The sequence below is a fragment of the Molothrus ater genome, chromosome 16 (genome assembly GCF_012460135.2).
Source record: "Molothrus ater isolate BHLD 08-10-18 breed brown headed cowbird chromosome 16, BPBGC_Mater_1.1, whole genome shotgun sequence".
NCBI classification, from domain to species: domain Eukaryota; kingdom Metazoa; phylum Chordata; class Aves; order Passeriformes; family Icteridae; genus Molothrus; species Molothrus ater.
Window position 1 is genome coordinate 7,379,700 of NC_050493.2, and position 15,146 is coordinate 7,394,845.

General features: G+C 40.6%; 1 protein-coding gene across 1 annotated transcript in view; it reads right to left on the reverse strand.

The window, feature by feature from the left end:
* Positions 1-2,568: 2,568 nt before the first annotated feature.
* MOSMO (modulator of smoothened) overlaps positions 2,569-15,146 on the reverse strand; it is a 29,564-nt gene continuing 16,986 nt past the window's right edge. Inside the window, exons 2-3 of the mRNA XM_036392719.2 lie at positions 11,277-11,489; positions 2,569-4,587 (exon numbers count right to left, since the gene is read on the reverse strand). Of these exons, the coding sequence (XP_036248612.1) occupies positions 4,403-4,587; positions 11,277-11,489 (398 nt within the window). The 3' untranslated portion in view covers positions 2,569-4,402. The remainder of the gene's footprint in view (positions 4,588-11,276; positions 11,490-15,146) is intronic.

Below are 15,146 nucleotides of genomic sequence, written 5' to 3' on the forward strand. Positions count from 1 at the left end.
TCCCTCCCTCCCTGGCACCGCGCCAGCGACTCCCCGAACCCCTCAGCACCTCCCGGCACTGCCCCGACCCTTCCCTCGTGCGGCACCGGGAGCGGAGGGGCCCAGCCCGGCCCCCCGCCCGCTGTTGCGGCGTTGCCGGTGGAGACGGAGCCGGCCCCGGTGCGCCGCTTCTCCCCGCCTGAGGGCGCCGGTGGGCGGGAGGCGAGAGGCCCCGCCGGGCGTGAGGGGACACACCTGAGGGGAAACACACACCTGAGAGGGGACACATCTGAGGGAGGACACCTGAGGGGAGACACCTGAGGGAGGACATCTGAGGGGAGACACCTGAGAGGGGACACATCTGAAGGAGGATACCTGAGGGGACACACCTGAGGGAGGACACATCTGAAGGAGGATACCTGAGGGGACACACCTGAGGGAGGACACCTGTGTGCGGGGCAGGGTTGGTTCCAGTCAGTGCAGCCGGAGCCAGTCGCTTTAGTAGACAATTTATTTTGATAAACTTGCTCAATAACAAAAATACAAGTGAAGAAAATTATGTTCATTTTATACAGTTTGTATTAACATTTGTTCGGAAATCATTAATTGAAAAAATGCTCTAACCAATAGAAAACAACCCTCAGTAAAGGCCGGGGGTGCAGGCGGCGGGCCCGGCCTCGAGCCCAGGCAGGACAGCCCGCCTGCAGACACCATTTCCTTCATTATGTTCATCCTTCACAAAGGTTCTAAAGGACAGCTTCCATTTTCCTCTATGTGTGTGTGTGTGTGTGTCGGGGCAAACAGGAACCTACAGGTGTGTTCTGGAGTGGTTAAACAGGATCTCGGGAACACAGGGACGGCAGGAGGGCCCGGCTCAGGCAGAGGCCGGGGCTCGGACCGTGGCACTGCCCGTGCAGAGCGGGGCTCGGAGCGTGGCAGAGCGGGGCTCGGAGTGTGGCACACCGCCCGTGCAGAGCGGGGCTCGGAGCGTGGCACTGCCCGTGCAGAGTGGGGCTCGGAGTGTGGCACTGCCCGTGCAGAGCGGGGCTCGGAGCGTGGCAGAGCGGGGCTCGGAGCGTGGCACACCGCCCGTGCTTTTGGGGCACCGGCACGGCTCTGCAGCGGGGCTCGGAGCGTGGCACACCGCCCGTCCCTTCGGACACCGGCACCGCTCTGCAGCTGTACCAACAGCGCACAAACCCGTTAAATGATGAGGCTGGTGTGTTCTGGGAAGCACACCCTCCCCAAGTCTCAGCCAAACAGCTTCCAGGTGATAATTTCAGCTGAGCTCAATGATAATATTTATGCAAATTTACTCCTTTTTCCTTCTGATAGTATTTTCAGTTTCCAATCTTACGTTTTGTTAGCCAAATAAATGACAAAGTGTGCACAAATTACATTATGATGGGTTGTCAAACCTTTGGGAGAGGATTTAGAAACAAAAGAATAAATGGAATTCTCTAGTGATGTATAAAATGAGCTGTCCTTCAAAAAGTTAAAAAATAATGGCTGGCAGAATCAGAAAAGTTTATGTAAACACTCAACACAAATATGGGATTACCTTTGGAGAAGATTCACATGGAAACATTTGCTTTTCATGAACTGAAAAAGTCTACAGATGTTTAGGCATGTTCAATACGAACTTCCTGTAGTTCAAAACAAAACCTTGTGCAAATAAAACCTATAAATATTCTTCAGCAGATTTTACAGTGATGCTCTTAGGTATGAAAAGAATGCACACAACTTTAAAACAAAAGTAACAGACATAAGTTTGACAAATGATTGCACCATAAAACAGTGTTTTATATACAGTTTACAAGATATGATTTTCTGCTATAAATTAATACTGTACTATATAGTACTTAGTGACTTTATTAAAAGCAACTGTTGACAGCTGTCTCTTCAATTACTGGTTTGGATTTTCTAAAATGCATTTGGCTGCATCTATTTCTGGATTTGAAATGCTCAAATATTTAATAAATCTATTTACTAAACCTTTGCTAACATTTAATAATTCATAGCAATAGCACTGGCAGATCAGATCAATTTCCAGTCAGCCAGCCACAGTCTGGGTATGCTCCAAGATAAGTGTTTTTGTTTGGTTTTTAAAAAATTATTATTGTGATCCATTTAATCAAAGCCTAAATCCACATGATGTTACAATAACTGAAATAAGTATGTTGGAGGGGCGGGAAGGGAAAGAAATTTTAGCAGCTTAGAAACTCTCCCCACCCCCCAGCTGTGTTCCAGTCACAAAAATCTCAAACTATTTACAAGTGTAACATTTCTGAAAACATAATTTATAATCCAAGTTTTAGTGAATATTTTATCTTAGTAGTGATAACACCAAAATTTTGAAAGATATCAAGCAGCTGAACCCTGCCTTTTAGCTCCACCACTATCACTAGAAGCCTCAGACTGCCCATGCAGATGAAGGCTTAAATTAGGAACCAAATTATGATTATTAAACCATGACTTCCAAGTAAGTGCTTGGCTCTATTTACAGATTAGTACACTTTGGAAAAATTTAGTGATCCATAAACACTCCATTCTGCCTGTGAATGAACTGACTGGAAACCATACAACCATTAGAAACCATTAGAAACCATTCCAGTGGCAAGTTTGGTCAAAAATTTCAAAAGAAAATATACATAAACAATTACATTTTTGTACTAAATACCTTGGGTGGGGGAGAGGGAAGAAATGGAGAAAGGCAGGGACCCACTATGGTCTGAATGGCACAGAGTTTAAAATAATTGTGCAAACTGTGTTATTTTTAAACACTCCAGCTTATCTGGTAAGTGATTGTTTTGGAAACTGCTGATTTTATCTTAACATAAATCTCATCCTAAAATGTCTGTTCATTAATGCAGTTCCTCCAGTAAGTTCGATGAAACAGTCCTCAAAACAGATTTTTTTTGTTTGTTTTCAGAATGAATCTCAGGCAAACTGTGTATTAACAGGAAAACAAATACTGATAGTGCAGGCAGCTTCCCTGGAACGCCAACCTAGTAGGGAATTAAGATGTCTGTGGATTCAATGGTTTGTCCTTGTGTTGAAAAATAAAACTACTTTAGTGCAGAATATTTATTCCAAATTTTGGTGGCCATTAAATCTACATTTAAAATAACAACTTTAGTAAACAAGGCATACATTTTTAACAATTATATTGCTCATTTTTTTGGCAAAGATGAATTAATATTCAGCTGAAAATAAGTTCATCCATCTTTGCAGTGGGATAGTGTTTGCATTACTTTAAACATTGCATTTTATATGTGCTAAAAGGAATGCTTACCTATGGTAAAATGCTGTGCTTGAACATGTATGAATGCTAATGTAACAATGAAGTAGAAAAAAAGAGATTTTTCTGTACAACAGTTGCTAATAATTTAAATAGTGTCAGTTTCCCAAAATTAGGATTTTAAGGTATGACATGATCTCACCTTCTACCCTCATATACAAATAAATTACCATAAAAAGAATTTTAGCTTAACTTAAAATTGCACCTAGAAAGGCATGGGATCGTTTGTACCTATTACAAAAAACTGTTAAAATCAAGGGCTGCTACAAAGAATGAGGTAAACTGAAGACTCTCAGCTATGTGGCCTTCAGAAAAATGGCTTTTTTCTATTGAGTTCTAGTTTTGCACACCACAGTGTTTTGCTAGCAAAGCATTCTGAGTTCTTTTCCAGGAATCATTTGTGTGTATATACATATATATATATATACATATGTGTATATACACACACACACACATACACACACACACTGTATACTGCATCAGCAAAATATATATATATTTATATATATATATTTATATAAATATAAGGACGAAATCCCCCTCTACAACGTTCCTTAGTGTTTCCTAGAGCTTATGGGGGAGCAGGGGATGTATGTCTTTTTGCTGTTACATACATTGAGAGAACATGTTTTGATCTATTGGCTTCTTGGTGCAGTAATGCAAGATTGATCCACAATGGTGCCAAAGGCTTTGCTCATCAGAAGGAAGATGTAAAACACTAATCTCCTAAACAGCGAGGCCAGCCTCACTTGAGTTCCTCCACAACCCTCTGGTCCACCACAAAGTCCATAAATACTTTGACTTCCAAACTGTTAGACGTTAAAAACAGGAACAGTCCAGTAAGGTGGGGCGTTATGCTTGTCAGTGGAAAGCATTCTTCACCAGTTCCTATCACAGTGCAGACCTGACTGCATTGAAGTATGCTCAGGAGATTCGTCAACGTGGTCTGTATTTGGTTATGGGAAAGGCTCTCCTTTTTTCATCCAAAGTGCATAGTGAGAACAAGTCAAAGCATTCCTCTTTTCAGTCAGTGTTTGATAGTCTGATTTAGGCATCCTCCTAAAAATGCAATTCTGATGTCTTGCTCTTTTCCAAAATAAAGTCCTGCAGTCCAGACATTCATCAGCCAGGTAAACAAACTTTGCCAGCAAATAGAAGTCCCACTATTGTAAAGAAAATGGATAAGACAAACAGTACATACGAAGACCCAACCACTGTGTTATTGGGTAATTTATAGGGCTGACCTCCAACTTCATTGATGTAAAATCCTATTGGAAATATTAGGGCTGCCATACAGAATAGAATCACTGCAAAGAAAAGAGAAAAGAAAAAAACAGTCACTGCTGTGTTAAAGTGAAAATATTTAACTGTTCACAGAGCGCTCCAGAAAAACAAGTAAAATATCCTGACTGAACTGAAGAGCTGAGATCAGAGCTATCTGAGCTGATAACTTGCTTGAAATGACTGAGTAGGCTTTATGATGCTTTCAAAATATCCCTCATCTACTCCCAAGAAAGACTAAAAGTCCCCAGTTTTGACTGTAATTTCAGTTTGGCTCACTAGATCATGAACTCTTTTTACAGAATAAAAAATTGGTAGATACACTTCTATCACCATCTCAAAGTTCAGTCATTTATTCTGCAGTTATTTTTCAAGTCATTTTGCCCAGTCAAGATAAAGTAACATTCAATACTGAAGAAACTTTTTCTATTATCAGTTGTCTTTTTCCAACTGCAGTTGCCCTCTCCCATTCTTCACACCTTCATTTTCTGTAAAAGCTTTGCTAAAAATAGAAAACATTCAGATTGTCATTACAATTTCTTTTAAGATTAAAAGATACCAATTTCCTAACATTATATGAATGTTTCCTTAGATAATGAAATATCCTTAGAATTTCTCATTGTAATACAATGAAATTAAAGTTTTCTGATTCACTTTAATTCAAGCTTCTTAGTGAAAAACTAAAGTCAGACTCTGTGAACAAAGAGACCCATCAATGAGGGTTTTTATTTCACTTCAAACTCATATATATGTTTTGTTCTTGCAACTGACTCTGTGTGAAAGTACAAGAAATCCAGAACTCCTGTTAAAGAATTACATTACAGATTTCACAGGCCTTCAAGTATCAATAGTAACCAAGATTCCTCACAGCACATTTCAATACCAATCAATTAATCAAATCCAGGAGAGAACATCCATTGTTTCCATTGATGACAACTTTAGTGTTTCTGCAGCACACCTTTGGAAAAGTAACCCTGTTTAGTTTGGATGTAGCTGTGCAGGACTCTACTGTCAACCCAGGCAATGACTTCTAAATATGGCTCCTCTGAGAGGCAATATTTTCTTCACAATAAAAAGGATTAGCTTTTGAATTGGTTTGATTGTATATGCAAGAATATACAATTGGGGTTTTTTAAATCAGTATTAGAATAAAACAAAATTTTATCTGATTCTACTTGTTCAGTCAAGTATTAGCACTTTACTCCTATTTCACTTCTATGTATTTCAGCCTTGCTTCAGACATTATTTACTGTGAGTGGAACATGGCACCACAATACCTATTATTCAACCAAATCCAGTTAGATCTGGGGGGAGAGAGGAGCTGAACCTGCTCTGTTGTCTCACCAACCCCACAAATCCATATACCAACATCTTCCAACATAAAGCACAGCTCACACTGAAGCTTCTCCTAGTCCTCAAGCTCTGCCTATTGCCTGGCCACACAGAAAAAAGAAAACTCAAGCCAAGTTACAATGCTCCTGCCTGAACACAGTGCATCAGATGCTGACTTTTTCAGCTTTCTCCAGTTAACACAGGCTGCTGCTTTTAGTTTGTTATAAGGGACACAGGTGCTGTCATTGTCTCCTCTTTCCCTTCTCCATCACTGCAAGACAGAGGGATGCTGTTCCCTACTTGAGCCTCCTTAAAAATCAGACAAGCAACATCAAAAACCACTGGCAAAAGTAATAACCATCACCTTAATCACCAGCTCCTCTGCAAGAAGCGCTGCAGCTGCTTTTGTTTCCAAAGGTATGTAAAATAAAACCAGGAGCTTGCCTGTCTCCTTCAGCCTCACCAGAACAAAGTTTCTAGTTTAGTTTCTTTACAAATGAGGAAATGATTGGCTGGAGCAGCATGAATATTTTTAATGTAGCCTCACTAATGCTCTTCCTCACTAAATACAGATGCTCCAGTTTATTCAGCTACAGTGCCCACACTAAACCCATTTTCAATGGACTCTGTGTATATCCAAGATGAACAGTTTACCACATGTTTTATATCTTAGTGCTTATGATTTCCATAGCACAGGTCTCAGCTTTGAAGAAAAACCACGAATATTCTAGAAGATACAGGGCATGATGGATCTGAATTCAGAGAGTGTCCAAGTAGGACCTGGGCATAAACAAAGAAGGATGCCTTCATAAACCATGATCCAGATCAGAACATCAGCTGTTCCTTGCCTTCCAAAAGACATAAAGCAGCTTTCACAACACCTTGAGCCAAGAGCAGGCAGCACCAGGATCATTCCTGGCTGCCCGTGCCGAGCGGGAAAACCCAGGTGTTCCACTGGAGGGGGCTCGTGTCTCGCTCGCACCGTGCCCGCACCGCCGGGTGATTCTTCCAAGGGGAAGGGAGAGAGCACAATGAGAAAACATCTGGAACGGCACAGCTGCCACACTGCTGCTCAGTGCCACCTCGTTAGGCCATCTATTAGAACAGAACCAAAGACCCAGACACCAGATGTTAAACATCAAACAATGAAGAAACTTTTAATCTACACGATTGTTGGTCCATGTAATTCCACATTACACAATCTAATCCTTAAAAAATGTTTCCTTTTCTTAATTGTATCTCAAACATTTGAGTCCATCTGACAAAAGCATGGGTTTGTGTTTCTTGAGCAGACCTACATAAGCACAGGAGAGCTTTCTAGTCTGCATTTGAATCATGGCTGTCAAAAAACCCAATTAGTTCCTCTAATTCTTTAGCTTGAAATTGTTTTGAGCATCTAATGACAACTTCAAAAGAAATCTGTTCTTAAAAAAAGGTTTAGTCTTCAGAGGCTCACTGTAATATCTGCTTGCCTCTATAGAGACATGTAACATAGAAAGCAGCACCTGGTACAAATCTTTAATAACTCAAGAAGCACTTTATTCACTGGGGAACACCAGAGACAGACATTCACAGGATAGCTACTGTTAGTTAAGGATGTGATTATCCTGCCCCATTTTGCGTTCCAAAAGAAGTCCATTATTGCTCATGAACTTTTAAATCCTCAGGAAAAAAACAAAAACCAAACCAATTCCAGACTCTCTAGTAATTGCTGGAAAAATGGTAGAAAAATGATTTTTCTGTCTAGCATCTTCTCTCTTGATACATCTCAGAGAAGCACCTCATTCAGTAGTAGGAGACACAGAATTCATCCCCTTTCGAGTTGTAGCAGATGGTGAGAGACCTGAATCTGTACAATGTAAACAGATCTTGAGGGAACTCTGTGAATTCCTGCAATAGCCAAAATTGCAATAACATACATGAGATCAGCTATGTGGCCTCCATGGGGAATAAGCTCTGGACATTTTTTCTATTTATGGAAATAGAATATTTCCATATTCAGTATCTGTCTGAAGGACCATGAAAATGACAGCATTTGAGATTTCCACATCTTCATCACATCCTATCTTATCAACTGGAAGATAGAAAACAAGCACCCTGAAAAGGCCAGAGATTTACATAAATCTGAAGCAGAAGTAGCAACATAGAAGCAGTGTCAGAGACATGGAAAAATACCCAAGCCAGGTCACTTTTTGGCTACCAACTTGTGTCACTATGTCCCAGAGCATAATTAGTGATGAGATGGTACAGAAGCTGGGATGGCAAAAGGCAGTTCTGCTATACAACCAAAGGAACAGCTGAGCAGAGCTTTGCCTGCTATCTACACACCAAGCACAGCTGTGGGTTTGTAACACCCTGTTCATTGAAGAAGCACACAAAACCTGGGCAGGGCACAGATGAACACCAACAAGGAACCCCCTCTCCATTACACTGTATGAACGTGGTACTACTGAAACACCAGTGATAGCTTTGATGGTGTCTATGCCCAGAGTGACAATACTGATCATACCAGTAGGAACACTGATTCCTGAAAGACTCTCCTCTACAAAAATAAAGCAAAACCTTCCCATTTACCTGTACAAGACTTTTGTCACTCATGCAGTATGGCCTGGAGGACAGCAATAGCTCTCCTCTCCACAAAGCTGTTTGCAGAGTTGTCAAAAAGGATAAGTTTCTGTGCAGTAAACCCATCAAGAACTGGAGAATGAGGCAAATGCTGTGCTTGTAAATACCCTCTGGGGTGTATCCCTTCAGAAGTGTATAGAAGAAAGAGAACTGTCAGGTTAAACTTCTGTCTTCTTCATGTCTCTTAGCTAAACAAGATAAACAAGACCACGCTCACAAACAATTCGTATTTATAGGCATGCAGATGAAAAAATTAGGTATAGATATTTACTTGAAAATACCTTGAGTCCTTCCAAGATGAAAAGCAAAAAATTCAATGAAAAATATAAGTTATACATCTATATATAAATTCCAGCATGAACTGGACAAAAGTGACCTCTTACCAGGCTTTCCCTGCTGCTCTCAGAGTTGTAAGGAAAAGGCTGAGCAAAAGGATTCCTTTGCCTCAGATATTTACTTCAGACCCCCCTGCATTTGAAGGAACGGAGCTGCCAGTCCCAGAGCTTCCCCTGGAAGCCCCAGCAGACTTCCCTGCCTGCCCAGGATAGCACGTCCTGCACTGTGCTCAGAAGCTCTGTGAGAAGATCTGCTAGCAGCCTGCACGAGGCCACTGAGTTTTGAAATCACTTGCAGATGAGATGGAATACAAATATGAAGTCTTCCCTACCCCCTGCTAATGAGTTACACATTTCCATCTAAACAGCACTGGCACTTCACAGGAAGGATCTGCTCAGGGTATTCCAAGTTGATTCCACATGGCTGCATAGTTCCTAATACTAACCTACAAATAGGTTACTAATTTGGGTTGTATCCAATGAACCACAGAAGTCACTCTCAACAACTTTTTGAAAAATGTAGAAATCTTCCTTCCTTCCACTCACTTCTATTTTTCAAAATTAATTTTCCTAACAAGTGAGTTCAGAGATAAAATTCCCCATCATCTTTGTTAACAGGAATGCAAAGGTCACAGAGTTGTATATATTGGAGATGAATACCAAAGACATTGAATTTTATAATTTCAGCAACACAGAGATGGTATCTTAATAGAATTATGAATAATTCTGACTTGCAAAAGAACAAATTAGTGTGTTTCATTATTAAATATTTCATACCAAAAAGACAAGTGGTGAAATAAAAATGTCCTTCTATACTGAGACATCTAATAATGAACCTGTTGCAAGCCTGAAGAAATCTCTAGAGAAAAAACTCAAATCAAAAAAGCCTCAGGGTACCACATTTTTTGGCTGAACTAATCATCACAGCTGTAGAAAACTAAAGCTGCAGGGATGTGATGATTTCAGATATTAAAGAAAAACACTGATATCTAGAACTCACACTCCCTCTTTACCCAAGAGTGTTTACTCCAGCTCCCTGTAAGCATTTTAACTTTATACAGCATTTTGACTTTAACCCCCCACCACATACATTAGATACAAATGAAATATGTATAGATAAACAGGTGCACTGGAAAAGTTGGGATGGAATATTCAGTAATACTCAGGTCTGCTATTTTAATCATTCACCAGAAAATAAATGAAAGTCAACCACAATGGACACAGCATTTCAATAGCTCCATTGTCTGCAAGAGCAGCACTATTAATTTAATATGCTGTGTAGCAACGTTGTCAGAAAGATGGCTTTGATTGTACAAGTACCTCAGTGAAGCACCTTTGTTGAAGCCAAGCACTTTTCAGTACTATTCCCTTCCCCAAAACAAGGTTAAATCTAACTCATATTAGATATCATCAGGAGTCACAGTTCCATTAAACCTTATTTATGCCCGTGTAAACCACAAACTTGCATTTTCTAGTTAGTGTTCACACTACCTTTAGTGGTTTGTCATAATTCAAATCAATTTAAAAGCCCTCAGGTTTTGAGTTTTTCATTCTGTCCTCCCCACCATAAAGGCACCATTTCAGAGTTGGGCTAAGCCAGTAACACACACCAAGAAAAGGAAGTTTGAAAGTTATTCCCCTTGCTCATTATAACTGGTTTTTTTTGCACTGAAGTAGCCATAGGATATGCTTCCCTGTGTGCAAACACAGGGCTGCTGGAGCAGGCTCAGCTGTGAGGAGTTACACTGGTGCTCATGCAGAGCACAATGAAGGAGGCAGAAAAGCACTGGTACTCCTCCCTCTGGCTAAAGCACGGCTGCAGGTCACTTCTGGAAGCAGAAGTCTTGGTGCTGTGAAGCACAGCAGATGCTCTGCAGTGGGCAATCCTCCTGCATCGCCAATTAGGATGCAGACATTCTGAATAAAGCAGCTGCTGTGAGCATGAAGCAGAACTGAACCAGCCTCAACCCCGAGCGAGGTATTCACGAGACACCTGAGTAAGGACAGGTCACCTCAGATGAACCAACTGCCTCCTCTGCCTCAGAGAGGGGATTTTCAGTGATTGCAAGCTGCTAGGATTGTCCTGGATATATGGAAGTGGGGAAGTATGAAATACTATAACCACTCAAGTCAGAACTGACCTCTTCTATCCCTGCTCATTTTCTGAGGTCAATTAATGGTACTGCCCAAGGAAGGTAAAGGGGTCAGGCCTTCCTTTCTTTCACACCATTATTCCCTCTCAATTACAGTCACTTAAGACACAAACCCCTTTATTTCTGAAGACTTATTTTTCCCTCAGATGTGGTATTCAAAGAGAAGGAATGTTTTGCATAGCAGGAGCCCTAAGCAGTTGCTCCTTTGGTGTTATTTCAGACTCCAGCAGTTTATCCTGCATACAGGACCGTGCAGTTGAGGTCACTTACTTCCAGTGAAAGCTATCCAGCGGGCATATTTAGTAGCTTCTCTTCGCCAGTGGGAAGCCACCAGCAAACCACATGTGACAGTTAGTGAAATGATTCCCATTATGATGAAAAATAACGTAGTGACCCACTCGGGAGGCAGCCGTGGAGGAATACAGGTCCTGTCACGTCCATGGATGGTTTGACACTGTCGCACAAGGCCAACTGTGAGAGCACCTGAAAACACATAGCAGAGAGGCAAGTAAACTTTCAAAATCCTCTCTGAGGGGCGCTCCATTGCAAACCACAGCTCAGAATTGCCCCAAATAAGGGATTCTTTCTCTGATGAACCTTAGTAAGCCTTTCAAACACGGAGGATGGGGGGCATGCTATAAACATCTGTCTTCATGTTCCTTCAGCACACGCTTGCATGAGCTGAAGTGAGATGGCTGCAAGCTGTAGCTGGTTCCTGAGTGGCAATCAAGGTCTAATCAAAGGGATAAAGCACTGCTAATAAAGCCTGCCAATATCTGCTAACGTGGTAGCTGACTTGCATAGAGGATCACTCCCTCATCTGTGCAGGATGAAGTACTTTTATAGTCCAACAAAATGAGTTGCAGCCTCCCTAAAATGCATTTAATTGTCTAATATCTTTTCCTCTCATTTGTAAATACAGCTTTAAGCCTCTGACTCTTGCAGCAGAAACTGCATTTGATACATGTATGATTTTAAAAACATTAAAAAACTCCCACTTCTTGACAGTAACTGGTTAAAAAGAGTCCCTCCATGCAAGACTGATCAATCCTTTTGATTGCTAACAAGAGTTACTACACACAGAAACTGGGATATCTACAGAAAAGATCTATCAAAAAGATCCTAGAAAAAGGATAAGATTGGTACAGGAACCATAAAGATTTAACCAAAATGATGTATTGTCTGTTAACTAATAATTTTTTAAAATCTTCTTTTAAATCCAAGTCAGTGCTTTTGAGACTCATAAAGAAGCTTTTAGTGAGCTTTAATAATGAAGTTATCTTTCTAATCCCAATTTAACATGGAATATTAAGATCCATTTCTTCCAGTGTCTCTTAAACATTAGGTTCTAGATTTCTCAATTTTGTCTTTTTTTCTGAACTGTTGTCCTAAATAATCACAATTATCTTTTATCTACATTAGGAGCAAGACCTAAAAGTGGACAGCATTAGAGTCAACATCTTTCTCCACAAATTACTTCAAGTAGATATTGTTTCACTTGACCTGTTTCAAATAAAAAGAGGACAACTTAGACACAATTACAGTAAGACTGAGAAGCTTAAGTTTAGCATGTCCTTTGGAGGGAGAAACATCTATCACACTTTCTGGCCTCTTTTTGGGGGAAGGAAACCATGTGAAACAAAGGAGAAAGCCAATAGTCAAAAGATTAACCAGTCCTAGCATGCACCTCCTGGCACCCTGGAGCCAATTTCTACAGATCCTCTCTGCTCACACCTGAGCAATGAGTACCAGCAGCATCAGCCTCTGAGCTTAGAATTGTTGGGTTAGGAGGCAGCATATAATGTTTTATTAGATGTTTAGAGTCTTATTAAATGTACTGCTTCATATCCCAAGGGATGAGAAGAACCAAAAGCGAAACCATTACTGAACCTGTTCTGTTGAAGTATTCTTACAACATTTGTTTAGACTACAAAATTTCAGTCTTAATCAAATATATCCTTTTAATCACACATCCATTGACTGAAAGATTCAGGGATGAATTTTCAGCCCAAACCTGAACAACTACAAAACCAATAAAGCTGGCATTTTCTACTCCAGATTGACAGCAATCACAGCATTGCTGTCCACACCAACCTGAGCCAGGTGACACCAGCAATCCTGCCCAGCTCCACGCCTGCACAGCACAGTTTTACATGAACTGCTTCTCCTCCATAGCTTGCAATGTTTTCATTGCCCATCAGCTGCTGGGACAGAGGGGAGATGTGTCCTTAAATGTCAAGCTCCCTGGAACACACACACTGCAGAAGCTCATACAAAACACTGAGCAGTTTCCTGTAGTTTGGGGATAAAGAGGCTATTCACTGCAGCATCATAGAACAGGAAATTAATCCCAATCACTGTGCAAGACCAGGATTTAACAACAATTTTGCTATCCTTACAGCAGAAGTCAGTTTTTTCTAAACTGCAATTCTAATCAAAGAATGACTTCATAAAAATGACATCATACACTCAATAGATGTTTTCTGAATTCAAAGACCTCTCCTGACTTCAGTGGCAATAATTTAGTGCATTTTTAACTTTGGAAAAAGCAGCAATGATAAGAGTCACTCTGCTGAACATGGTTCCATTTTGTGTCTTAATGGAAACTGAAAAACAGCTGCTGTAGATGAGCATGCATAAGCAAGAGACAACTATTTCATTTTGTACATGCAATTCGCAGTTTATATGGAAGATATTTTTCAACTAGCAAGAGCACACTTAACATGTCAGACTCAGAGAGAACCAAAGCTAAGCCCACATCTAGAGGAAACAGAAGAGAACTCCATCTTGAACTATTATTTCTAATGCAATTTCTCTTACTATCAACATCTACTACTCCAAAAGGTGATTAAAAAAAAAAAAAAAACAACCCAAAAACAACCACCCAAACAAAAAAAACCCCAGAAATAAAAATGAAGAAAATGAGAAAAAAAAAATCTCTGAATTGTGAGTACCACAGTAGCAGTCCTTCTTAATACACAAAGATAGTTGCAAGAAACCATTCAGGGAATGGCTTCCTAAACATCAATTCTGGTGCTCAAGTGTATTATTTTACTCTGGTGGGATGTTTTTTTTGTTTGTTTGTTTGGGGTTTTTTGTTTTTAATCAGAGTTTTAAAATGTCAGCAATTAAATTTCAGTATCTGACATTTTAGAGGAAATATACTGAGCTTTATGGTTAAGCTCTTTCTAGCACATACACAGTATTTTTTCTTAACTCTGCATTATGGATTACAAATCTGAAGTCGATATACTCCATATTTAAGGTTTTGAACCTTGAGTTTGCAGCCTCTAGGGAGCCAAATGGAGGGCAAGAGGTCTGTGAACCATTTCTGAAGGTTTCACAAAGATAACTGGAAAATCAACCTCATTATGTGCTCATAAATTCAGTTAAAGTTCAAGTTGACTATATAGGAATACCTCACTTGTGTGCATAAACTGGGCACAAGGAAATGAAACCTCAGGGCTCATCCCATAGTGACAAATCTGTTGAATTCAGACTTCAAAAGAAGTCTCTGGTGTGGAAAAACAGTATTCATTTGCCATGAAATTCAAAAGCAGAGTGTGTTTATATGGTATTTTATTCTGTTGTTTCCATTCTGAAGCAATCAAGCAAACAGTTGCCAGGGAGCTGCAAACAAACTTGTTACAGAAAATCTTGTTTCCCCTTATCTAGTCTATCATTGAAAAGAGGAAAGGAGATATAAAATTGCACAGAGTCCTTCTGCCTGTAGTCAGAGAACAGCTCAACAGCCCATCTCAAATCAATCACCAAGTTCCACCGAGATGCATAAGTAAAAGGTTTTTAAGTCATCCCCTCAGAACTACTTCAGCATAATTGCTGAAAATCTAAGCACCTAACAGGTATGGAACAAACAGCACAGCTAATGCCAGTAGATTAGGCAGCAGAAAGATGGATCCAGCCCTGAACATTTGCAGTGGAGTGAACACAGCTGCCCACCCACCCCCCCCTGCCTGCACAGCTCAGCCCTCGGGAGCCACAGTGAGAACCCTGAGGTGCAGGGGCTGCTCCCCTGCTCTCCCCTGCCTCTCTCCCCAGAGCTTCTGGGACTGGCATTATTCAGGTCAGTACAGCCAGAGCAGGGGGTGATTGGGATAGATATGCTAATTACTAAAAATG